General features: G+C 47.3%; 1 protein-coding gene across 1 annotated transcript in view; it reads left to right on the top strand.

Moving 5' to 3' along the window:
- LOC146196070 (cytochrome P450 1A1-like) overlaps positions 1 to 22,960 on the top strand; it is a 44,315-nt gene extending 21,355 nt beyond the window's left edge. Inside the window, exons 4-9 of the mRNA XM_084596325.1 lie at positions 295 to 450; positions 9,137 to 9,345; positions 10,616 to 10,741; positions 11,403 to 11,511; positions 15,523 to 15,650; positions 22,522 to 22,960. Coding sequence (XP_084452451.1) covers positions 295 to 450; positions 9,137 to 9,345; positions 10,616 to 10,741; positions 11,403 to 11,511; positions 15,523 to 15,650; positions 22,522 to 22,874 — 1,081 coding nt within the window. The 3' untranslated portion in view covers positions 22,875 to 22,960. The remainder of the gene's footprint in view (positions 1 to 294; positions 451 to 9,136; positions 9,346 to 10,615; positions 10,742 to 11,402; positions 11,512 to 15,522; positions 15,651 to 22,521) is intronic.
- The last annotated feature ends 4,143 nt before the right edge of the window (positions 22,961 to 27,103 follow it).

Here is a 27,103-nt window from a genome sequence, read left to right as displayed (position 1 = left end):
GCGCAAGCACTGAATCGCCAAAGTACTTGAAAACTGGTCTCTCAAAGGCCCTTCACCTCCAATGACCTTTATCTCAAAAGTCCGAGGAAAGAGATGTTCTCTTCACTCTGTCCACTGTTAGCTAGCTGTTTCAGGCAGTATGAGCTAATATATGTTTCGAATTAAAATCACGTTTTAAAATGGTTCAATTGATTTCTAAAGGTGGGCGTTAGCGTTATGGCGCCATAGATTTCCCTTATACTGGGGCTTCCGATGCTTTCGCATTCAAATTCAATATCGATCTTGTGACCGCAGGAAGTATGCCATCAGCGAGGCCCTGGAGAGACTGTGCAGAGAGGTTGTCGATAGCTACGTGGACTCCCTGACGGACGGCCCACAACTCATCAATTCTAGGGAGCCGTTCTTCCGCATTCTCTACACGTTGATAGGAGCCTCGGTCTACGGCACAAAGTACGAGCTATTCTTTCTTCTAATGGTGTGCAATAGCGTGATACTTATGCGGCTAGAACTATCACACCAGGTGTAATACATGTATGCGCAACTGATTGTTTCCTATTAAATATTGGCGGGAGTCAATTTATAATTTATAGAAATTGCTTCGGGATTACAAGGGCAGTATGGATTGTGAGAGACAAGAGATATGTAACAAACTTTGAATACTTATGAAAATTTTCATTGAACTGAAAAATTCCTGGAAGTAACCGAGGAGTTGAACTAAAGAGCACCATTAAAGCACAAAGATTCACCTGAACAAAATTGATAACAGACAAGGAACGTCTGTTCACAATAGCCGTAGATAGCCACTTGAAGTACCCAGGAAGCGTATCAATTTATACCGCGCTGTTACTGCTGATGCGCACTATAGGACAAGCTTCACAATGAGAATAAAATGTTTTAAAGCCAGCCGAATGGCATGCCGTAGTCTGAGCGATTTCAGCGCTATTTGAATAGAATAGAATAGTTGGTTCACATGAAGGGAAAGGCGCCATATCTGTCACACTGTGGACACCTGAACCGCGCCGTAAGGGAAGGGAGGAAGATAGGAGTTAAAGTGGAAAGAGAGAAAGAGGGGCCGTAGTAGAGGGCTACGGAGTAATTTCGACCACCTGGGGATCTTTAACATCGCACAGCACACGGGCGCCTCTTCGTTTCGCCTCCATCGAAACGCAGCCGCCGAGGTCGGGTTCGAATCCGGGCAAATCTGAAAGTAGTCGGCGTCTTACCACTGCACCACCCCGGCTCTTTTTTTCTTTATTACCTAATTTATTATCAGATTTTACACATAAAGAAAATTGCTCCACACAGACGCACACCCAAACACGCATACAAACACAGAGAATATTACGCGACAAATACAGAACATGGGTTAAAATCACGCGATTTGGGCTGCGGGATCCATTACAAGCTTCTGAGAATGGAAGTGTTGCTGCACTGCACCACCCCGGCGGGGCAGCGCGATTTGAAGACCCGTGTTACGAACGCCCTTGGCTCCAGGGTAACTTATATAAAAGCGCGATTTCAAGAACTCCTTTTGACAAAAGTTACACTGGAGCCAAAGGCTTTCTTTACACTGTGTCGCTTTTAGGCGTGTGTGTGTGAAAAACTTAATTTCGGGACGGAAGCTTGAGGTAGCCGGGGCAACCTCTCGCAATCACTAGGTGGGTTCCTCATTACAGGAGCCAATTGGCGACCGCCGCGGCTCGGGCTCGTTGGACCAGAGTCTCCTGGCTTGCCAGGTCGGAGCAGCCGAGCAGGGACTCCTCCCAGTCCTCCCAGGTGGGGTTGGGTTTGGGTGCGAGGTTCGGAGTTGACTGGCATCCCCACACCACGTGGAAGATGTCCGAAGACTTCTCCGCACAGTGCGGGCATTTTCCTGTACAGGCAGGATCAAAGTGTTTTAAAACTGCCGCGCACAGCAGCGTTTTGGTGTAAAGGCGGATGAGTGTGCGTTCCTCCACCTTTGTAAGGCCCTTACAATGCTTGGGATCAATTGCATGGCCGAATTGAAATATTTCAGTAATTTCTCAAAAATTGATAGCCGGATTGAGTTCGGGATCTGTAATCAAAAGGGTCTGAAGTCGTTGCCCGGAGAGTGAGTGCGCGGGCGGCGGCGTCTGCCGTTTCATTGGATTTATATTATGATTACTGTAGTGATGGTTGGTTGGTTGGTTCACAGGAAGGGAAAGGCGCAGTATATGTCACACTTGCTCTGTGGACACCTGAACCACGCTGTAAGGGAAGAGAGGAAGGTGGGAGTGAAAGTGGAAAAAGAGAAAGGGGAGCCGTAGTGAATAATAATAATTATTATTATTCACTACGGCTCCCCTTTCTCTTTTTCCACTTTCACTCCCACCTTCCTAAGAGAGGAAGGTGGGAGTCGACGATTGGCTGACCACTTACGAACGGGTCAGCCGTCACAATAACTGGGACGACAATCGTAAGCTCAATAATGTCATCTTTTACTTGAGCGACGTCGCTAATCTGTGGTTTCGAAACTACGAGTCGGACTTTGCCACCTGGGCGAATTTCAAGACGAAATTTTCTGTCTTTGGCCACCCCGCCGTCCGAAAACTCCGCGCGGAACAGCGTCTTCGGTCGCGACTGCAGCTGCCCGGTGAAACGTTCACCAGTTACATTGAGGACATTGTTGATATGTGTCGTCGCGTTGACCCGGCCATGACCGAAGCCGTTAAAATACGTTATGTCCTCACAGGAATTGATGACGGCGCTTCCAACATGCTCATCGCGAAAGGCCCCACTACGGTCAAGGAAATCTATGACCTTTGTCAAAGCTACGACGAGCTCCGGAAGGAGCGCGTTTTACATCACTTGCTGGACTAGCCGCGGAGAGGGAGTCATCTAGCCTCTCTGAAGACATCAAGGCTTTTGTACGCCAGGAAGTCGCGCGACAACTGTCCCTGCAGCCATATCTTAAGGGGTCGTCAACAACTGGCCTTGTTCCGGAGCTTCGCCGTGCAATCCAGCAGCATGTATCTGACGTCCTCCCTAATCCTGTTCCTCAATCAGCTCCGGTCGCACCCTCAGTGCCGTTCCCCACGCCTACAGTTTCATCGTCCGGCGTTGCGCCGCAGAGCTACGCTCCAGCATTCGCGCCAGCTCCTCTTCAAGTATTGCGTCGCACGTACGCCGAAGTCACTTCAAGTCCACCGCCTGAGCCAGCATATGCCTATGCTTCGCCCCCCATGCAGTCGGCGCCAACAGCTTTTGCTCCCCCCTTGCTTCCGACATGATCTCCATGGCGCACTTCAGACAACAGGCCTATTTGCTACCACTGCGGCCTCCCTGGACACACTACACGCTACTGCCGGCGCCGAATAAATATGGCCTTTGCTGCATGGCCTGCGCCACCTTATTTGGCCCCTCAGTTCCCCATTCCATCGGGTCCTCCAACAGCATCCCCCGATCCTCCGGACTTCCTGCCTCGTCGTTCGCCATCACCACGACGCCGCTCCATTTCGCCAATGCGCCGACGACCCGCTACCCAGCCGGAAAACTAACCGCCGCAGTTCGCGAGGCACGAACTGCGTATTCGACAGAATTTCAAAGTCCTCGTCTTAATTCCGCGAATGTTATTCCTGTCATCGTTGAAGGTGTTCATACTCTTGCGCTCGTCGACACCTGTGCCGCTGTATCAGTTATCAGCCAAAACCTCCGCCGCTCCATCCGAAAGGTGACTACGCCTCTCGAGGGACTATCGCTTCGTACCGCATCCGCTCACAGTGTACAGCCGACAGCTACCTGCACTGCTCGCGTCGTCATTGCTGCAGCCTTGTATATCATCGAATTCGTCGTTCTCCCCACATGTTCTCATGTCGTCATTCTCGGCTGGGATTTCCTGTCCCAGCATCATGCTATCATTGACTGCGCCAGTCCTCAAGTAGAGCTCATTGAATCGAGTGATGCACCGTCTGATGCCCTGCTCCACGAGCCGTGTCCTCGTTTTGCGACCAAACTCCTCGTAGCACATGACACAACCATCCCACCCGTTAGCGCTGTTCTGGTTCCCCTCACTGCCTCTTTTACCACCGCTGCGACAGTCCTCCTTGTGCCCTCTAACGTTGTCTGCCGCCGCCGCCACTTACCGCTGCCGTTTGCCGTCCTTGACATGAAAAACGGCGCTAGCACACTTCTGGTAGCCAATCCTCTTGTGTCTCCCGTTATGTTGACCGAAGGGGAGTGCCTCGGCCGCATCGAGCCCGTGGACCTTTTGTTCGCCTTTAATGATATGTCATTCCCTATTTGCCAAGTTGACGCCTTGACTCCAACTCGTGTGGCTTCAGATCCGCTACAGCGGGACCTTTTTGACCATTCTGTGGACAGCGCTCTAGAACCGCCCCACCGCGAGCAACTTCTTGACCTTCTACACCAATTCCGCGCCTCCTTCGACATTCCGCAATCTTCCTTGGGCCGCACGACGACCGTTTCCCACCTCATCGACACTGGCGTTCACCCGCCTCTCCATCAGCGGCCGTATCGGGTGTCCCCGACTGAGCGCCGTGTTATTGCCCAACAAGTCGATGACATGCTGCAACGCGCAGTAATTAGAGAATCCTGTAGCCCATGGTCGTCTCCTGTGGTCCTAGTTAAAAAGAAAGATGGCTCCATACGATTTTGTGTTGATTATCGCCGCCTCAACAAAATCACTCGTCGTGATGTGTACTCCCTCCCACGAATCGACGATGCCCTAGACTGCTTGCAAGGCGCAGAATTCTTTTCCTCACTCGATTTACGCTCCGGGTATTGGCAGGTGCCCATGGCAGAGGCGGATCATCCTAAGACCGCCTTTATTACTCCAGACGGACTATACGAATTTAATGTTATGCCATTCGGACTCTATAACGCCCCAGTCACATTTGAAAGAATGATGGACACTGTACTGCGTGGTCTGAAATGGAACATCTGTTTATGCTATTTATTTATTTATGCGCTGAGTTTGCCACACGGCATAAAAGGTGGTGGTATAGCGTCACAGGAATGTGTGGAGCGCAGCCATGTGCAAGAAGTCACACAAACTGCGTGCATAAATGTTGTTTGTTGTCCATAAGTGGAAATGAGAGTCATTACTTGGTGAAAGTCCAGCTTTTTGTAGAATGGTGTTGCGCATATGCGAAGTTCCTGGGCATGTTCCTGGTGACATCATCAGCATCCCTCAGGCAGCGTACACGTGCTCTAATTCCCCGTGTACGTACCCCCTTCCCCCCAATCTAACAAGGGTGGAGGAGGTATCTCTGAGACGGCTGAGGGTCGGAGTGGCTCTTACGCCCGCCGTTCGACACCAGTGGCAAAGTACTACTATTCCAGTTCCCGACAAATGCCCACACTGCGAAGAACCGGCTTGTGACACCACTGTACGGCATCTAATATGCTACCTCGATGATATCGTCGTCTTTTCAGCCGACTTCCCGACCCACCTGACTCGACTTCGCCAGGTCTTCACCTGCCTAACCCACGCCGGTCTTCAACTGATCCTCAAAAAGTGCCGCTTTGGTGCCCGTCAGCTCACAATACTCGGACATGTTGTGTGTAAAGATGAAGTTCTGCCTGATCCTGAGAAGCTGCGCGCCGTCGCTGACTTTCCGAAACCGACCACTTTGAAACAACTGCGAAGTTTCGTGGGCCTCTGCTCGTACTTTTGTCGTTTTGTTCGGAATTTCGCAACCGTCATAGCTCCCCTTACACAGCTGTTGAAAGGCGCCCCTAACCTCTCCTCTTGGTCGCCAGCCTGCAATGATGCATTCGCGACACTGAGCAATGTTCTGACGTCACCGCCAATCCTTCGCCACTACGACCCTACTGCACCTACAGAACTTCACACCGATGCCAGTGGTGTCGGCCTCGGCGCCGTCCTCGCCCAGCGCAAGCCTGGCTTCTCCGAATACGTTGTCGCCTACGCAAGCCGTGCTCTCACCAAAGCCGAGTCCAACTACTCCGTTGCCGAAAAGGAGTGCTTAGCAATCGTGTGGGCTCTAACGAAGTTCCGTCCTTACTTATACGGCCACTCCTTCGAGGTAGTTACAGATCATAACGCTCTCTGCTGGCTCGCGTCTCTCAAGGATCCGTCTGGCCGTCTCGGGCGCTGGGCTCTCAGGCTTCAGGAATACGACATCCGTGTAGTGTACCGCTCTGGCCGCAAGCACTCTGACGCCGACGCTCTTTATCGGTCACCAGTGCGCTCGCCTAACTCATCGTCCCCTCCTCAAGCATCCTTGTCAGCACTCACAATTGAGGATATGCCTTTCGAGCAACGACAAGATCCTTGGGTTTATAAACTGCCAGATATCCTTGGCACTACTTCCGCGGCTACGCATCCTCAGGCACTCCGCCGACAGGCCTCCCATTTCGCCATTCTAGACGGTCTTCTCTACCGAAGGAACTACAACTCAGACGGCAGAACGTGGCTTCTTGTCATTCCGCGCCCCCTCCGCTCCGAGGTTTGTGCCCACCATCACACTGACCCGCAAAGCGCTCATGCCGGCATCCTCAAAACTTATCGAATTCGTCAGAGGTACTACTGGCGGGGAATGTACAATTTCGTTCGTCGCTACATTCGCTCTTGTACCGCCTGTCAACAACGCAAGATTTCTCGCCACGCCGCTGGCCCTCTCCAGCCTTTACCGTGTCCAGCTCGCCCGTTTGATCGCGTGGGAATCGACCTTTATGGTCCACTACCATGCAGTGCCGCTGGTAATCGATGGATCATCGTCTACGTCGACCACCTGACCCGTTACGCCGAGACTGCTGCACTTCCCGCGGCGACAGCTCGAGAGGTAGCCCATTTTCTTCTGCACCACTTCATTCTTCGACACGGCGCCCCTCGCGAGCTACTGAGTGATAGAGGTCGTGTTTTTCTTTCCGAAGTAGTCCAAGAGCTCCGGTCGTCTTGTAAATCGATACATCGGGCTACAACTACGTACCACCCGCAAACAAACGGCCTTACGGAGTGCTTCAACCGTACGCTTGGGGACATGCTCGCAATGTATGTTACATCTGAATCTGGAAGCTCCAACTGGTACCAGGTACTGCCATTCGTAACGTTCGCGTACAACACTGCCACCCAAGCAACAACTAGTTTTTCGCCCTTTCTCTTATACGGCCGTGAACCATCTTGTACTCTGGACACAGTTTTGCCATACCATCCAGATGCCTCTGAGTACAGTGCTTTGTCAGATATTGTACAGAAGGCCGAGGAATGCCGTCAGCTAGCTCGCTCGTTTACCTCCAACACTCAAGGCTATCGCAAAGATCAACATGATACCGATACCCCTGCTCCCACGTTCCTGGCCGACAGCTTCGTTTGGCTATGCGTTCCTGCCACCAGCAAACTAGACACCAAATACCACGGACCTTATCGCGTCTTGGAACGCACATCCCCTGTGAACTACGTCATCGAGCCAGTCACCCCTTCTTCCGACCACCGCTGTCGCGACCGCGAGGTTGTCCACGTTAGCCGCCTCAAGCCATATTACAACCCTCTGGTCGTCTCTTCTCCGTGAGTCGCGCGACTTCTTCACGTGGGGGAAATGTAAAGAAGACAAAGAACAGAAAACGCTGCGACATCGCCATCACCATCGCTTGTCTCCAGCGCCCATCTCGCTCGCGCTGAAGCTGTGCCCTGCGGCTGGTAATTCGATCCTGCTGTGCCCGAATTACTGCCAGCGCTAGACGTTCCAACTAACTATTAAATCCACATTTCAATAGAATAAAGTCCTTGGTTTTTAGCTACTCAGCCATGCTTTCTGGGGCATTGTCTTTGTCCTTAATGTAAGCGAACAGCATGTTTTGAGTGTGTCGCCGCATTTTATGAAACAGTGACGTCTCTTAGGTGATCGGATAAAGCCACATATTTCGTACTTTGCTTTCATCTGGTGTGCTAGTTCTCGATATCGCACACCACGCATGCAAGCGCTGATAGATCTGTAGATGAAGTTGGAAACACATGAAAGACAACAGCTGCCACGCTTCTCAAGTTTATCGGCAGCTCACAAGACAGTCAAAGCTGTAAAGAAACCATACACAGACTTTTGCTGAATTGTTCTAGTCTGCCGCCTAGTTACAACTATTTAAAATCTTACCGCTTAGTTTGGCCAAGGGTGACGAACTAAGGACGCACGGAAGTGAAGGCGAGTTGAACCGACGCCGAAATTGCGTACATTTGATGTAAGAAACTCACGGCTGGAGCTATTTTAACGGAAAATCTATGTCGACGTTCGTTATTGATGTTTCAGCAGCGAGCAATATTTAAACGTGTACACACTGCGCCAAAATGCAGGCTGAAATGCTCTGCTGAGACCCGGCGCCTGCGCCGGAAGCTTGTGCGAGCCGTGCACCGCGTAGATGGAGCCACGGTCGAAACGCGAGAGTAGGAGCCGCGGCGCCGGAGGAGGAGAGAGGAGATGGAGCTACATTTAGTTCGTTGGGAGATTTTAGTCTTGTAAGGTGTCAGAAACTCTCTCTGTCTCCTTTCCATTATTCCGTCGCTCAGGTTGTTTGATAAGTGCTATCGTATATGGTACATGGGGTTTAACGGCAGAAAACGAGGTCAGCGTTTAGAGCCTCCGTAGTGGTGGACTACGCATGCAGATCTTTAACGTGCGCTGACGTCGCACGTTACACGAGAATCCTGTATTTCGCCTTCATCGAAATCGAACCCATTTCATCGGGCTCAGCAGTAGAACGGCCTACTCGTCTGTGTCCATTGTGGGGAGTAACTAAAAAAAACAAAGCTGAAAGAAAAGCGTCTATAGAAATGCTTTAGTTATTCTTTTTTTTTTTTCTGGATGCACAGCTTCGATGTAGTGAATGTGTTAAACGAGTGCAACGTGCTAAGTTTGCGTCGGGTTCGGCAACATAGCTCAAACAGGAGTTCTATTCCCGAACAAAAAAAGGACACACGAAGCATGTTTTGTTGCTCTTTATTTTCTATGAATTCAAATTCAGAAAGATGTTTAACAGGCAAAAAAAGAAAGGAGGACCTAGCGCCTCCAGAGCAAACGCGGCCTTACACCGCATTTGCAGCATTGGCAGGCAACCGCATATTCTAGCTACGATCTTCTGAACTACGCTACTGCAGCCTCAGAACAAATGATGCCGTTACTCAAGAATGTTCTTTGCACAGCACGGACAATGACGGCAAGGATATCCAACGGCTGGAAGAGAACGACGACGAGTTTCACAAGCTTTTTCGCAATGGCTTGCCAAGTGATGTCACACCCATGCTGGCAGTTCTGTACCGCCGGAGAGAAAAGAAGTTAGAGTCACTCTGCCACGAGCGCATGGAAATATTTCGTCGCCTGTTCACCAGAGCAAAAGCGACTTATGTTCCAGGTGCGTGCTCACTTATCTGCAATCCCATCCTTTACGGTGTACAATCACAATGCCGTTTCAGGAGTTCTGAATATCTTCTTACGACATTCGTCTTAAGAAGAGATAAGACGAGCTATATGTCAGTCTGGTTTTGCACGCAAGGCAATAAGAGAGAAAAATTGATGTCTGGTACCGGGAAGAACGTCGTCATTGGCGTAATTCCAGCAAAGTGATGTTAGTAACCAGTACAGCCTAAAACCAACTTATATTTGTTGCCATAATCCTGGAATTCCACACAGCCTACCCATTAAGGAGTGGGTCGAAGTAGGTGAAAATAACGAACACCTAGCAGAACGTTCATAAAAAGCGGCTCTGTTTCGGGGCTGCCTTTGGAGGCACTCGGTAGACGTCAGGAGGCTCCTCGCGTTCACGAATTTCGTGATCGCTTGAAAGCTTAGCTTTTATTATTTATTTTACTCCTTAACACTCTGTTCCCAAGTGGTGGGAGAACAGTCACGATTGAAGCTATTCTGATAGCTGGCAAAGTTACCGCCGTCTTTGTTGAAGTGACTTTAAAACAAGAAAATTGTAGCAATAAAAACTCGAGCAATTCAACAACGCAGATCAGGTAATATGCTGCGTCAGTAACGCCAGTTTCGGCTGCTGTGTTAGGGTTATTTTACTTGGAGCTAATCTAGTAATCAAATGTACTTAAAGCATTTATCGTGAGCACGGAAAATAATCAGATGAGGAATATGAGAGCGACAACTCATTGACATCCACCCAAGTTCAGCCATACGGCTATAAATGACTAAAAAGCTTCTGAGAACGCTGTGTAGCTTTCCTTTGTAGCCGTGTGGCTGCGCTTGGGTGGATGTCAATGAGTAATTGCTCCCTTATTACATATGTACTCCACTTTGAAGGATCCCCTAAATGTCCGACCAAGCAATAAGGTGACGCTTCTGCCTGTTGATTATCAAGACGAAAATGAAATCAAATTGTCGGGTTCAGTTTTATGATGTGCGATTTCCAATCGTCACATTTATCCAATTGGCTCATGTATAGGCTGCAACAGCAGATCAAGCTTCCATTGTTTGCCAAGATAAAACTGAATTATAAGCCATCATTCAGCTGAATGCTTGACAAATCATTTCTCAGAATAAACTATATGAACCACTGTGCAAGAATCAGCAATAACCAAACTCCACGAGTTTCAGACTACGCAGTTTCTTTGCCGTTCACAATATGAATCTGTCATCCGTTTTTTTTTATTATTATTATTTTTTACCAGGAAGCACGGATAACTTCACGCACGCCATGCTTACTGCACGGGAAGAAGCCATCATGGAGGAGAAAGGAGATGCACAGTACCTGACAGAAGGCAACATGGTTCAGCTTGTCAGGAATATCTTCGGTGGTAAGCACCAACTGGCGTCGAGAGTTCTTGTGTTATACTTTTATTTCCCTTCTATACATTCCAGTGCACCCACCCCACGCCATTTCGTAATACTGTTGTTGTTCTTCTGTGGGAGGGAGTTATCTAGTCTTGGAGCTCAATTTCTGGCAGCAACGCTTTGATAAACAACGTTTTGAGGGGTTGGCTTGCAGAAGGCGGTGGAAAGGGAGGGTTAAAGACGAAGCAATATTCGTAAAGAAATTTTCTCGCGCCGAACTTCCTCAAGCATGATGCATGTTAAAGGTTTATCAATACACATGTGAATGTGAAATTGTTCTTCCTCATAACGAGGCATGCTCTACGGACTGTCAAACTATATACTTTCGTTTCTTGTAGACTGCTTGATCTTGGTTCTTGGATAAAGTGGCAAGGAGGGGGGGGGGGGGTATTTATATATACGATAAATGGAGACACACGCAAAACACACGTGCACGCGTGGATGCGTGTGTGATGCGTGTGCGATGCGTGTGCAAACGTTGGATGCGTCACTTCATATTATTGGTGGCAGACAAAGCGGCACCTCAGTGGTTCACCATGAGCGTCATTGGACCGCTATGCTATAGTTTGCGAAAGCTTGCGTACGTAACTGGTGTCCGGTAACTGATTTTGATACCTTTTACAGGTGCCACTGATACTTCCGCTGTGGAACTGCACTGGCTGTTTCTAAGGATGGTCAAAGAACCCAAGATTCAAGAGATGATCCAAAAAGAAATTGACGACAATATCGGCAAGCATATCATTCCCTTAAAATCCTTCCTATCAAAGGCGCTTATAGGGAAAACCACTTGACAAAGTTTCAAAAATAAATTTCGCCCAGTTGGGAGCTTGAGAAAACAAAAATGAAAAAAAAAAAAAGAACAAACGCCGTCGAGAACTATCAGACAGCTTGGCTGCGATTATTTGCGTCACAAGTTGCCGCCATAAAATTCGGTACACTGAGACCTACACATGACTACTTGAGGTGCATTCTAGAGAGGTTTCTTCGCCCCAGAGCAGGTAATATAATTTGTATTGACTTTGTTAACACAGGAATTTATTTCACGATTACGTTTTCATATTCCTTTGTCCGTCTGCCCACCTCGCGACGAAATTATCTCAAATGGACCACATAAATTCAAGCATAGTTCGAAAAATTCGGATTGATGCTCCATTTCTCATAAGCGTTCCTATAACCGAGAGGAATCATCGAGCTAAAGAGAAAATTGCAGTAGATAGATTGGGTGGGACTTCAACCTTAGACCTCCGGGTTGCGAGATGTGCACACTACTTGATACATGGGCACGAAGGAGCTTTTTTATTTCAAGAAAGATAGTTCGAAACTGAAAACATGCTATATATTTATGAAATAATGTTTAACAAAGCATCACGACAGTCATCTAAAAAAATGACAGTGTAACAGAGCAGTAGGTGAGAAGTACAGTTCACCAAGCGAGAGTGGTACATCGGATCAAAGTCAGTTTCTTCGTCTTCATCTCTCAGTTGAATAATATTTTAGCAGAAATGAGATTTCATCGAAAGAACTCAATCACAGTACCGGTCAATCATTCCAATAAGAAAGAAGATATCGACAGGTGCGTCAACATATTAAATTGCGGTGAGTTACTGATTGGTGTGGGGAGTCAAATATATTCGGTTTTCGAGATACGTTGCTAGACTTACAAAGTATACTGGGCAGAAATGACTACAAAGTTCACAACACTGAAAACATACGGAACATAAAAGATGGCAGGTCCATACAGACAACAGTTCCTTACCTAACGATGAAATGACGTGACGTGGCTTAAAGCTTTATAGAACGTTTCGTTTGATGAGAGAGCCGAGACAACGGATGACAAATGATTCCATTGACGGATAGTGTATGCTAAAAAAAAATTTACAAGGGTTCAACGCTGCTGAACCGAATATTGAGCGAAAGCATTAGCTGCGGGTGACCGAGCGTTCTTCTCTTTTTCTCCTTCCTCAGCCCACATATAAAGCCACGCTTTAATCAGCCTGCATGAACGTGCCTTAGGGGCTTATAGGGGTAACGTGAATGCCAGGGTCCTAGCAGGCTGATTCTGACATAACCGTCCCATGTGAAACGAGAGACCCAAGTTGGCAGCTTCTGCCAGCCCACACCGTATTGTCACGTGGGGTGTGACGTCACAGCATCACGTGGGTAAGACGTGGCTACCGTCGCGCTATGCTGAAGGCTCGAAGCCTAGAGTAGTACTGCTTTCGCAATAAAAAAATGAATAGTTTGAAAGCGTTATCCGTCGGCCGCTTCGACCTTGGTTTGCTTCCGCGCTCGTCAATTTTCTCAGCGACGCACTGCATAGACCGGCTTTCCGTTGTTCTGTGCTCACGGCAGCCTGTCTCTCACGGAGGTTTACGCTTGGAAAGAGTATAGATAAGACTCCTAAGGAGTTGCTGAATGCTCCCGCCAAGCATCTATATTCCGGTACTGTTTGGTCACGGTCAAGGTTGGCGGACACGTATATGTTTTGAAGATGTATGTTTTGCATGTAATGCTAATGCTACATTAGTATCATCATCATCATCAGCCTTACTATACCCACTGCAGGGCGAAGGCCTTTCTCATATTTCTCCAATTAACCCGGAGCTGCATCCACTTGAACCCTGCGAACTTCTTAACCTCATCCGCCCACCTAACTTTCTGCCGCCCCCTGCTACGCTTTCCTTCCCTTGGAATCCAGTTTGTTACCCTAAGCGACCATCGTTTATCCTCTCTTCGCACTACGTGTCCCGCCCATGCCCATTTTTTCTTCTTGATTTCCACTAGAATATCATTAGTATAGGTTATGGGAAAGCTTGAGCATTAGCTTGGTTGTGCTGTGTTCTAATGATTCCCAAGCTGCAAACGCTTAAGCTATTGTTTCTCACAAGCTATAAGATTCAGGCTTCACTGAACAAAAGGGGACCATGTCAATCCGTGATGCGAACAGGGGAGACCCGATGAGGCAAACGCATTCATCTCTGAAGAAAACATTTATAAAAAGATACCATGCGGAGAGAAATTTTATCCTCCTATCAGTGCTCAGTATATTCGCAATATATTCGAGGATGTCTAATATACGTGCTTTGTCGCGTTCGAGCACGTGTTCTCACTTCCTTCATGCGTGTTCTTGTCTGCGCGCGCATGTGCTTTGGGTGACAGCGCTATATACTTAGCGTGTGTGCGTGTGCGTGTGCGTGTGCGTGTGTGTGTGTGCGTGTGTGTGTGTGTGTGTGCGTGTGTGTGTGTGTGTGCGTGTGCGTGTGCGTGTGCGTGTGCGTGTGTGTGTGTGTGTGTGCGTGTGCGTGTGCGTGTGCGTGCGCGTGTGCGTGTGCGTGCGCGTGCGCGTGTGCGTGTGCGTGTGCGTGCGCGTGCGCGTGTGCGTGCGCGTGCGCGTGCGCGTGTGCGTGCGTGCGTGTGTGTGTGTGTGTGTGTGTGTGTGTGTGTGTGTGTGTGTGTGTGTGTGTGTGTGTGTGTGTGTGTGTGTGTGTGTGTGTGTGTGTGTGTGTGTGTGTGTGTGTGTGTGTGTGTGTGTGTGTGTGTGTGTGTGTGTGTGTGTGTGTGTGTGTGTGTGTGTGTGTGTGTGTGTGTGTGTGTGTGTGTGTGTGTGTGTGTGTGTGTGTGTGTGTGTGTGTGTGTGTGTGTGTGTGTGTGTGTGTGTGTGTGTGTGTGTGTGTGTGTGTGTGTGTGTGTGTGTGTGTGTGTGTGTGTGTGTGTGTGTGTGTGTGTGTGTGTGTGTGTGTGTGTGTGTGTGTGTGTGTGTGTGTGTGTGTGTGTGTGTGTGTGTGTGTGTGTGTGTGTGTGGTAGGCCGCATGCATAAAATGTCTAAGTATGCTTGCAACAAAGCTATAGCGTCTTCGACGATTTCATTAGCGAGGCCCTCATCTATACAAAAAAAAACAAACAGGTCCTTGCGTCGAGAAGCCGAAAACAATCATTGATTAATGATCCTATGTCGTGAACGCAACGTCATCGCTACTGCCATGTGGGTGCTTAAAAGTGGCATGATGAAAAGAGTGCGCAAATGTTCCTTTACTGGCAGCTATAGATGTCTTCTTGTAATTCATCATGTAACTACGGTATTAAGACGTTGAATAACAGGCGTGAAATATTCTAGTTGTCGCCTAGATTAGATTGCATTTTTTTTTTAGTTTCCACCTTCAGAAGTAATGAAAAAGGCTTCATTATTTTCGGCAGAGGAAGTCTCTTGTGAAAGCACTGCTCTGCAAAAGCATCATTGGGCCTACCATAAGAAAGCCTCGTGAAGAAAGGTTTCGTCTGTTTTGTGGGGTTTAACGTCCGAAAGTGATTCAGGCTATGGGAGACGCTGTAGTGGAGGGGTCCGGAAATTTCGGCCACCTGGGGTTCTTTAACGTGCACTGACATCGCACAGCACACGGGCACCTCGATTTTCGTCTCCATCCAAAAGCGGCTGCTGCTGCCGAGATTCGATCTCGCTTCCTTGGACACAGACGTCGAGCGCCCTAACCACTGCACCACCCCGGTGGGGTGGAGAAAAGTAAAAGGAAACAGCTCTGTTACGATTGAAATTTTGCTCGCTTATATAAAGGGAAAAAATAGTGATAAAAAAAGCAATGTAGTAGGTAATGGTGGTTTTCCAAGCACGTCGGATGCGTCCAGTGATGCGCAGAAAACCTTTCGCACGTAAAAAGCTACCGAACCTTGTTTTTTTATAGGTTACCACTTTAGTCAGTGAATAATTCATAATATGGTTCTTCCAGGAAGCGCACCTCCTACGTACAAAGACCGAGCTAGGTGCCCGTTCACAGTGGCCTGCCTTCTGGAGACGCTTCGCTGCCACCCTGTCCTCCCGCTCTGCTTTCCTCACAAGACGACCAAGGACACCAGAGTTGGTAAGCACGCATCTGGTTTCATATCGACAAAAGCGATTTAATGCTAGCTACCAGAATAACAAGAATTTGCAGCTTTGTTAGGCTCAATGATAAAGTTTTCTGCAACTTCATTCGGCACCCCAAAGAAGATGAGGAAAATGAAAAGTGCTGCGAAGCACCGAACTCACATGGGACTCAAACTACACGAAAAACAAACAAATCCCAGAAAGCACTGAGTTCAGGTATCCCACAGTCCATGTTCAATCGCATCAGATAGCCTTCAGTTAAACACATCTTTATGAGGCGATACCTGTGCAACCTGGACCACCACCGATCACATTAAAGAGACTTTGCAGTTTTATCAGGTGGCCGTCGCGGAAGGCGGTTGGTACCCTTTCGCTTACTTTTTTGGAAACGCGGCTGAAATTTCGGCTTCCAGAGTCGAGAGATCACATGCAAGTGTCACGCAGAGGGCAAAGTACTTGGTCTTGCGGTACTGCGAAGACTTAAGTAAATTTGATCACACTGACCGTAATTCGTACTTGCCTTGTCAGGTGGAAGGAAGGATGCACTAGGTGCGATCCTCCTCTGAGGGTACAAACCTCAACCTGCGACCATCACCATCCTACGGCTACCCCAGGCAAGGCCTCCCGCACCATAAGGTTTTGGGGTTTTTTGTTTCAAGGAGCGGGCTTTTCCCAGCCAAGGGGCTCATACAATCCGGCCTGTTCCCACCGGGGCGGGGTGTCATTGCATATGCACCACGGCCGTACCTCCCCGGTGGGTTGAAGCCTGACGCGAGCAAGTCTTCTAATATCTAACTTCTAGTTTTCCGTTTTCTTCTTTGAAGATCACCATGGGGTGTCCCCATTCTTTAAAAAACATCTTTCTCCCTAAGTGGCGTCTCTCTCTATCTAGGTGGAACTAGTTATTTTCTGATTTTGGCCTTCACTTCATGGAGGCTCGGAGTCTTGTTCGAGTAGGCCGCTTTGCAGCGGGCCAACCACACCTGATAGTTGACCTCTGCCAGTGTCAAGACAAACTGCTTGCGCCCTTCCTTTGGAAGCGGGTTGAAGTAGCGCACGGTGTGGTATGGGATCCCGGGGAGGCCGAACATATCTCTCAGACGCTCTAGGAGTGCTGCGGGAATTATATGCAGTCAAGAAAGATGGGATATCATAGGGCTTAGTGAGGTTAGGAGGCCAAATGAGGCATATACTGTACTGAAGGATGGGCATGTACTGTGTTATGGAGGTTTACCAGAGAGGCGACAACTAGGAGTAGGTTTCCTTGTCAATAAGTATATAGCGGGTAATATAGATGAATTCTATAGTATTAATGAGAGGGTGGCAGGCATCGTTATTAGGCTTAATAGGCGATATAAACTGAAGGTTGTACAGGCCTATGCACCTACATGCAGTTATGATCACCAGGCAGTTGAAAGCTTCTACGAAGATGTAGAATCGGCAATGCGAAAAGTAAAGACGCAGTATACTGTACTAATGGGAGACTTCAATGCCAAGGTAGGGAAAACGCAGGCAGGAGACCAGGCAGTAGGTGACTATGGCATTGATTCTAGGAATAGCAGGGGGGAGTTACTAGTTGAGGTTTCAGAGCGCAATAACTACCTTCTTCAACAAACGGAAGAACCAGAAATGGACATAAGTCCTAATGGGGAGACTAATAATGAAATTGATTTCATAATATGTTCAACCCCCGCCATTATGCAACATGTAGAGGTAATCGGGAAAGTGCGATGCAGTGACCACAGGATGGTGAGGTCCCGAATTAGCCTAAATCTGAAAAAGGAACGCAACAAATTAGTAAGAAAGAAACCCATCAACGAATTAGCGGTGAGGGGGAGGGCAGAAGAGTTCAGGATCTCGCTACAGAATAGATATTCAGCTCTAAACGAGGATGGCGACATTACCCTAGAAGCAATGAACAATAATTTCAGAGATATCATTACTGAATGTGCGGTAGAAGTAGGCGGTAGGATAGTTAGAGAGGATACCGGTAAGCTGTCTAAGGAGACGAAAGATTTGAATAAGAAACGCTAGAGTATAAAAGCTTCCAATCCATCAGACCAGATTGAATTGGCCGAGATATCAAAGCTAATCAATAAGCGCAAGGTGGCCGATATAAGGAAGTATATAACATGGAGAAAATTCAGCATGCCGTAAAGAACGGGGGAAGCCTTAAAGCAGTAACGAAGAAATTGGGCATAGGCAAAAACCAGATGTATGCGATAAGGGACAAGAAGGGCAACGTAATCACGAATATTACGAATATTAAGCAGCCGAAGAGTTCTATAAAGATCTCTCCAGTAGCCACAGTAGTCAGGACCAGATTGGCGGTAGGGAAAAACAGTCAGACGTTCCACCAGTGACGAAGGACGAGGTCAAGAAAGAATTAGAAACTATGAAAAGGGGGAAATCAGCTGGAGAGGATCAGATAACTACAGATTTGCTGAAGGACGGGGGGGATATCGTGTTAGAAAAGCTGGCCATCCTGTATACGCAGTGCCTGATGTCATCGACGGTACCGGAACCATGGAAGAATGCAAACATTATCCTCATTCATAAGAAAGGGGACTCTAAGGACCTTAAAAATTACAGACGAATCAGCTTACTGTCTGTTACATATAAGGTATTTAGTAAAGTAATCGCTAATAGACTCAGGACAACCTTAGTCTGCAATCACGCAAAGGATCAAGCAGGTTTTCGGAAACGGTTCTCTACTATCGATCATATCCATACCATCAATCAGGTGATAGAAAAATGCTGGAATATAACCAGACCTTATACATAGCATTCATTGATTACGAAAAAGCATTTGACTCAGTTGAAACCTCGGAGGTGATGCAGGCATTGCGAAATCAGGGGGTAGACGAGCCGTACGTGAAAGTGCTGGAAGATATATATAGTGGCTGCACAGCAACTATAGTTCTGCATAACGAAAGTAACAAAATTCCCATAAAGAAAGGTGTTAGGCAAGGAGACACAATCTCCCCAGTACTATTCACAGCTTGTTTAGAGGAAGTATTCAGAGACTTGGAATAGGAGCAGTTAGGGATAAGGGTAGATGGAGAATACGTCAGTAATCTGCGATTTGCTGATGACATTGCCTTGCGAAGCAACTCGGGGGATGAACTGCAAATAATGATTGGTGACCTAGACAGGAAAAGTGGAAAGGTAGGCTTGAAAATCAATATGCAGAAGACTAAGGTAATGTTCAACAGCCTCGGAAAGGAACAGCAGTTTACATTAGACAGCGAAGTACTGGAAGTAGTAGGCGAATATGTCTACTTATGACGGGTAGTAACCGCAGATCCGGACCATGAAAAGGAAATAACAAGAAGAATAAGATTGGGATGGAGCGCATTTGGGAAGCACTCACAGATTATGACTAGCAGCTTACCGGTATCGCTCAAGAGGAAAGTATACAACAGTTGCATCTTGCCTGTACTCACCTATGGGGCTGAAACGTGGAGGCTAACCAAGAGAGTTCTACCTAAGTTGAGGACAACCCAGAGGGCTATGGAACGAAAAATGGTAGGGGTAACATTAAGAAATAGGAAGCGTGCAGAGTGGGTCAGAGAAATAACTCAGGTTACCGACATTCTAGTGGAAATTAAGAAGAAATGGGCATGGGCAGGACATGTAGTACAAAGAGAGGATAACCGATGGTCGCTTTGGGTAATAAACTGGATTCCAAGGAAAGGAAAGCGTAGCAGGGGGCGCCAGAAAGTTAGGTGGGCGGATGAGGTTAAGAAATTCGCAGGGGTCAAGTGGATGCAGCTAGCGCAGAACCGGGTTAAGTGGAGAAATATGGGAGGGGCCTTCGCCCTGCAGTGGGTATAGTCAGGCTGATGATGATGATGATGATGATGATGATGATGAAAGATGTGCTCCGCTGTCTCTCGGGCCAAGCAGAAGGGACACAGGTCAATCATTCCTGACGTCGCAGGGACGAAGGCACGCCTTCTGATAGGTAAGATGCCTCTTGCGAACCTCCACATCAGGGAGGCTCGGCGTGCATCGAGGAAGTGGGCGGTTATGTACTGCCAACTGGGTCTTTCTGCACATAGCATGTAGCTTGATAGGCGGGCAGGGAGCGGAGGGGTGATCATATTGATAATATCTTTCAGGTGCATGGTTCGCGGGTCAACATCAGACAAGTTTTCCTTCAGGTACTCTAAGTCCGTGGCTGTGGTTCGGTAAAATGATAGGGGTGACCCTGCATGCGGGGTGTTTTGGAGTAGGGCCTTCTCAGTGAATGTTCGCCGCCGTGTCGACAGATAGTACGAAGCCATCGTTTTTGTTAGTGGCATGTCGCATTCGACGGCTCTGAATGTCCATTTGATGTGCAGAGCCCTTGCGATAATATCCAGATCGGGTAGCCCCAGGCCACCTTTGAATCTGGGCAGGCAAACAATGGCTCGCTTTACCTTATCGGGGGCTCCCTGCCACAAAAAGCGCTGTATATGTTTCTGGAGCTGCTTTTTCTTGTCTGGGGGGATGTCAAGAATGCTGGCCACAAAGCTGAGGGTAGAAATGAGCATTGGCTTAGTGATGGTGGTCTGCGCAGTCAGGGGACATTTTAGAGCACCAAGATTGTGGGTTTTGATGCTTAGTTGCTCTTCAGCCGTATTCCAATTTCTAGGCGCTGGTCCATCGGAATCGAAGAAATATCCGAGGATTCGTGTCTCACGAGTAACAGAGATCGATTGGATAGCGGTAGGGGAGGGGGTCGTGTTCAAGGCCATAACAGTGGACTTCTTGTGATTGAGGCGAGCCCCACTCGCTTGGCAGTACTCCCTAGATAGTTCAAGTAGTCTCTCCACTGATGTTGTGTCTGGCACCACCACTGAAACGTCATCTGCGTAGGCGAATACTGGAATGCAAGAAGGGCCCGCTGGCAATGGTGTTTTGAGGATGCCGCCATCTCTAACAATCTTTTTTTTTTTTTTTGCAGGAGGGGTTCACTCGCTATGACATAGAGCAACGGGGAGAGGGGGCAACCTTGTCGAACACCCTTTTCCACGGGGAAGGGCATTGCGATGCGCCCCTGTACAATGACCGCTGCTAGTGGTGCGGCATAAAGCGCCTTGTACATATTTATGTATTGTACGGGAATGCTCGCGAGCTCAAGTGTCCTAAACAGGTACTCGTGACTCAGGCGGTCGAATTCCTTCTCTTGGTCCAGGGAGCAAAGAAAGCCATTGAAGCTGCACGATTCCATCCATGTCAAAATGTCTCTCAGAGTCATGCCATGGAGTTCTACCGATCGGCCTGGGACACAGCAAGCCTTGTGCGGGCCTATATTGACGATAGAGCAGGCGTCAGGCGCAAGGAGAGACATTTGGCAATTGCCTTGTAATCCGTATTTAGAAGAGTTATTGACCTCTCTCTAGCAGAAAACGTAATTTCGGCCACCAAGGCTACTGCCATCGCGGAGCGTTTATAGGTTTGGTTTGGTTTAATGCGTTTAACGTCCCAAAGCGACTTAGGCTACGAGAGACACCGTAGTGAAGGGCTCTGGAAATGTCTACCACCTGGGGTTCTTTAAAGTGCACTGACATCGCACAGCACACGGCCGCCTTATTTTCAAATCCCGGCGCCATCCGCAGGCGGGATTTGATCCCGCATCCTTGGGCACAGTATCGAACGCCCTAACCATTACACAATCACGCCGGGCCTCGAAGCGGTGAGTTTCTTAGAGCTGCGAAATATAACACGTATTGTCGCACGATAAATCTAGGTGCACGGCGTGCTCATAATGCGTCAGCGTAAGCCGTCTGCATTTCAAGTGAGTGAAGCTTCAACAAGCACATAAAGAATAAGGATATGCACTTCCGGTATGTGAAGCTTATACAGACTCATAAACTCATAAACACTGAGGGAGTAATAGCTCATTACATCCACACAATCGCAGCGATAAGGCTGCAAAGGAAAGCCCGAAAACTTTCAAATAAACTTCATTCTGTAAGTAAATTTACCGTGGTCCAGGGTCCGAACCCGAGTCTACTGCCTCGCCAGGACAGTCACACTACCACCTAAGCTGAACGGCACAGCTAGCACGTTGCATAGTGACCACCACGGTAAGGCTATGGTCCCTGGTTCGTTTCTCTCATCAGGATGACGTTTTCCTAAACTACGAAATTTGTGCAAGTATCTGGAAGCTTTCTTTTGTAGTCGTATAGCTCTGCTAGGATACATGCTAATGGGCAATTTCTCCCTTACTACAAATCTGATTCTTGGGGAATATCCCTAAATATTGAACCAGACGCATAAATAATCGGCTGTTAAGCTAATCGCTCCTATGAGTGACTCTAAGGGCACCGTGTTATAGCAAGCTTCTTAGATTGGTTACTAATCCTTTCTACGGAGTTCACAAAAGGCTAGTTGGGGTTTTGTGCGTGCGGTTGAGATAATGACAGCCTCCTTTACCTTTGCAAAAGCTAGGTGCTATCCATCGATTCCACATGGTTGACATGATCCACCTTCTCTAAACCTAAGAAATTGACAATAAGACACTGAGACCTCTCATCTGTGGCTCAGTAAGACGGACTGTACATACGAGGTATTTTAACCACAGATAACTAAAACACAAAGAACAATCGTCACTCATACAGCAAAATATTTTGATGCCTTATTGTTTGGTAAGGGGCAGTGCGTACATGGAAGGTTTTGAACGTACAGTCAGACAGCTATCCTTTTCAATTCTGAACCGTATGGTACGATTGTGTTGTTTAAGGAAAACCAAAATCCCCTAGACTACGAATGTTATAACTGTGCTACGAGGTTGAAATGTGGTAAAAGTAAGCTCATTATCAACGCAACACTTAAAAAAAACGTCCCTATGTTCACACCTGTACGTTTTTACGCAGGCGGAGTGTTCATACCCAAGGATACGGGGATATTGTACAACGCCTACGGCGGAAACCGTGACCCGAAGATCTGGGATGACCCAGAAGAGTTTCGACCAGAGCGCTTCATTGATCCAGCCACAGGGCATCTACGCGAAGACGCCCAGTCACTGCTCACTTTTGGCATGGGTTCCCGTATTTGTCCCGGGGAGAAACTGGCGCATGTGGACATGTTTTACATCCTCGTGCGACTCATGCAAAGGCTCAGCTGCAGCGCACCTGCTGGCCCATCCGCAGTTAATCTGGAGAGCGTCGCTTCAAGCCTCATTATGCAGCCCATGAAGCAGAACATCGTGCTCAGCAGAAAGAATTGAGCTGTAAACATATTTGTAATTGCATCATTCTGTTTCGAAATCTCGAACACTGATTACTTACTTCAAACACTTACGGGGCAATTTCAATAAAGGCATGTTAAGAAAGTTTTGTTTCCCAGCATTTCTTGACTGCATCGCAATAGAACATAAGGCTGTATCGCAAGCGTTCAGCAACTTAAGAGAAACAGAGAAGTGAAATGTTACTAATTACAGGCACTTGCCACAAGTGCCACACCAGCCGGTTTCCGATATCATGGACAAAATGTTGGGGGTTATTCATTAAATGAGGAAAAAGCATGTTACTGCTCTTTTCGACTCGGTGCGTGTATGTTCCTTGCACTCTTAATAGATGCCTGCTTTATTGTCAGGGACATGGACGCATACGAATGCACAGGATGTATGCAATTGCTTTTACACAGCGTGTAAAACCGTAAACAGCGTGCAAACCATCTTCTTCCTCTCATTTTACTGGAAAGTTCCAATGGAACATGAACTCTGTCTAAACGGGCATGACTACTACTCTTAATTATTAGTGTACAAAGCAGTTTTAGTACCAGTTACACACTCAAAAACATCATCCAAGCCGAAGTCATTTAACATATCATTAAGTACATATATTATGGTGAGGCTACCCAAAAGTAGTAAAATACAATACGCCTCTGCCCGTGCTCGATACAATAGTGCTTGCATCTCTAAAAAGTGCTCCGCTCGTTTCGTCCCTGGCAGCTAATACGCAACTAAAATCTCATTGAAAGATAGTCAGCTGTTGGGTGTCAAACAATATTTGTATTTCATTAAAAATTGCTTTTCTTTCGTCTGATATGTAAGGGGCGTGAATACAGCCAATTCGCTACTCCTGCATTTGCAGTACACAGTTGCATACAGTAAATCGACCATCCGAATACACTCCCACAGAACTACAGAACAGCTCGAACCACTAATCACAAATTAAGTCGCACTAACAAAACGTTTCTCGTGGCATGGCTTACAGAAACATTATATCTCTCCAAAATGGCTGCATCGTACTTTCGGTTATATCTTCACTGTTGAGTTTATATTGCCACAGTGTAAAGATAATGAAGTACAATGAGGCGATACAAATGGATCTGCTTTCTCCGTTCAGGCAGCCCTTATACATTCAGGGTTGCAATCAGAACACACTCAATATTGGAGCCATTTTTAAAAATGGCATTGAGCGAACGGCGCTCACCTCCTCGACCGGCGCGCTGTCATGCAAACAGTAGGGCCAGCTAGGAGAGTAGCAGCAGCATCAATGGAGAGAGGACAATGGTGAATAAATCCTAACTCAAATAAAGGTTTTAGTGGGATAACTATGACAAGTGGTGAAATTAGTCGAAAAAAAAAAGCACTCTGTCGAGCCGAATTCGAACCAGCGACCCATGAATGTTCGTAGCACGAAACCTCTACAGTCCACCGCTCTACCAACTGAGCTATCGATGGTTCTTTTTTTATTTCCTGTTAACAGCAATATTAACAGTGGGGCAAAGTCAAAGTATAATGCCACAAAGCGCTCTAGCAGGAGTAAGGGCTCACAAAGTTTAAAAAACGCTTTAGGTTGCCCAGAAAGGAAAGAAGCCAAAAGTCGGCGAGGCCAAGGAAAGCGTTGGGGATGGTACTTTGTGTCTTTTTTTTAATGTTTACTTGGATAATCACAGAAATTAGTAATGTAATCGGTTTAGGGGAAAGATAATTAAGCACAAAGTAGAAGAAAAAACAACGAGCCGATGGTGGAACTGAACCCACGACCTCCGAATATCGCGTCCGGTGATCTACAGCTTTCGCCCTCACTCTTGGTCACGTTCTACGTGACGCTGGCGGTAACAAAGGACGTTCCACGTCCGCCGCTATGGTTGAGGGTGGCGCTGGTGAACACTCTCAAGGTTTGTATACAGACAACATAAATACCCAAGCAAGTAGCAGGGGGGACAGCGGCCGATGTAGCTCAGTTGGAAGAGCACCGGACGCGATATTCGGAGGTCGTGGGTTCGGTTCCCACCATCGGCACGTTGTTTTTCCTTCTACTTTGTGTTTAATTATCTTTCCCCTAAACCGATTACCATACTAGTTTCTGTGATTATCCAAGTAAACATTAAAAAAAAGACATAAAGTACCATCCCCAACGCTTTCATTGGCCTCGACTGTTGGCTTCTTTCCTTCATGTATTATAACGAGCACCCTCATTTCACCTTAATTGATCTGCTCTTAGGTTACCCAGCTCACTCAAAACTGGCATCCATTCAGGTTTCTCACTTTGTTTATTATAGATGGCGGTCAGGTTGTTGATGCTCTCAATGAAATACTCTTTCGCTGAGCGAGCATCCACGTCCGCGCATCTCACAGTCATTCTCGTTTTCCATACATTGTGGAGTGTGGAGGCAAAGCAACAGGAATAAATCATATGCACACCCCCTTGATTATGGACCGGCAGGAACCGCATACCATAGGGTTTAATTGGCAAGTTCTTTTTTAAAGTCCTCTGCAAGATATCCCGCAGAAAACCTGCATCCCAGCAGTCAAGAAAAATATGGTCTATGGTTTCCGGCTTATGACAAATCAAGCAGTCCACCGACCACGGAACAAAGACACCTTTTTTCCTCAACCACGGTTTAACAGGTAATGTACTGGCTTCTTTTCTTCAAGAGCGGTGCCCTTCCATGACAAGCTAGCGTGGCAGTGTAGTACCGTTTCACCCTTGACGGGACAATTATCGCGAGCAGCTTGCTCAGTTTCCCTGCTCGCATTGCGCTTCGCGAGTTTCATTTTCTTTGGCCTCGTTTCTCTTTCTTTTTTTTTTCATTGCAGACGGCGATAATTTTATCGAAAGGAAGTTCTGCAAAGGTGCCTTCCTCTAGGTATATGCACCTAAACCGCAGCTTGAAGAAATATAGGCAGAAGTGAGGAGAAAGAGAGGTGCACTAATTAAGCAGTAAGTCTACATTCCAGTTACCGAACGGCTTCCCTTTAATTTTGCGTTACTGTGAACTGCTGCGGCTTTTTGTTTTTGCTTATTGACTTACTAGACACACCTGCAGCCTCTAAAACTGTCAGCAAATGTGCCAGCATAAAGTGAAGGAAAATTAGATGTAAAAGATAACGCGCGACATTGAATCAGATGGTCGAATTGTAACCATGTCTGAATGTGTATGACATGTGGTGTATAAAAGGTATGTTATGTCATTGTCATAATCGTGTGTCATTGTGGTTTAAGTCACGAGTCATAGTCATAATCAGAGTCATTACTAAAGACACATGGTTGAGGGTTTCTGTTGATTCATACAAAAATCATGAGTCAATTGGCAGGGAATTGCTACATCTTTGCCACGGCAATTCTCGAGCTCGGCATCTTAACATGAACAAAACAAAGGCAACGTTGCTTCAAGGGTTCTTCTACTAGCCAGGTTCTTTTAAAGAAGTTCAGGATTTTGTCCGAACGATTGCCAGAGAGTGGGAAAATCCACAGACGCGTGTGGAAGGCTGCAATGGTGAGCGTACCGATTATTTCCGAGGCTTTCCAACGAGTTGTCCACGTTGTCGGAACATTGCCGAGAATAAAATCAGGAAACAAGTATTTATTCACACCTTTGTGTCCCGCGACTAAATTCCCAGAGGCCATACCAATTAGGGAAGCAACATCGGTTGAGGTAGTGATGTTCTTTTAGCCGTGTTTGTGCATATCGAATTCCCTGCGGAAATAGGAACTGACCAAGGTACGACATTCACTAATGCACTGATCACCACTTTTCTCGAAAAATGTGGGATACAAATTCTACATAGCTCTGCTTAATATTCACGGAGTAAAAGTTTGGAAAGATGACAAGCAGTGCTCGAGAAATCTAAATAACAGCGCTGGGAACTAGACGAAACACGAAAAGCGAAGAAGAAACACATACACAGCCACTGACTACCAACAGTTGTTACTCAGCGCCTGTGTCTGTGTTTCTTCTTCGCTCTTCGTACTTCGTCTCATTCCCAGCGCTGTTCTTTAGATGTGCAGTACCAACTAGCCCAATACCTCGCTCTAGTGCTCAAGAAAGTATACTGAGAGTTATCTGCTCGGAGAGAAAGAAAAACTGGCACAGTTGCACTCCGCGTTCGCTTTTCGCCTTACGCACTGTGCCACATGAACGGAGTGGATTTGCTCCCGCAGAGCTAGTATACGGGAGAAACCTCCACGGTCCGCTAAGACTAGATATTCAACAAACTTCCTG

This window comes from Amblyomma maculatum, chromosome 3, assembly GCF_055883805.1.
Source record: "Amblyomma maculatum isolate TAMU_Amacu chromosome 3, ASM5588380v1, whole genome shotgun sequence".
NCBI lineage: Eukaryota > Metazoa > Arthropoda > Arachnida > Ixodida > Ixodidae > Amblyomma > Amblyomma maculatum.
Note: the sequence above shows the minus strand (reverse complement) of the source record. Positions and strands in the feature narration are given on the sequence as shown.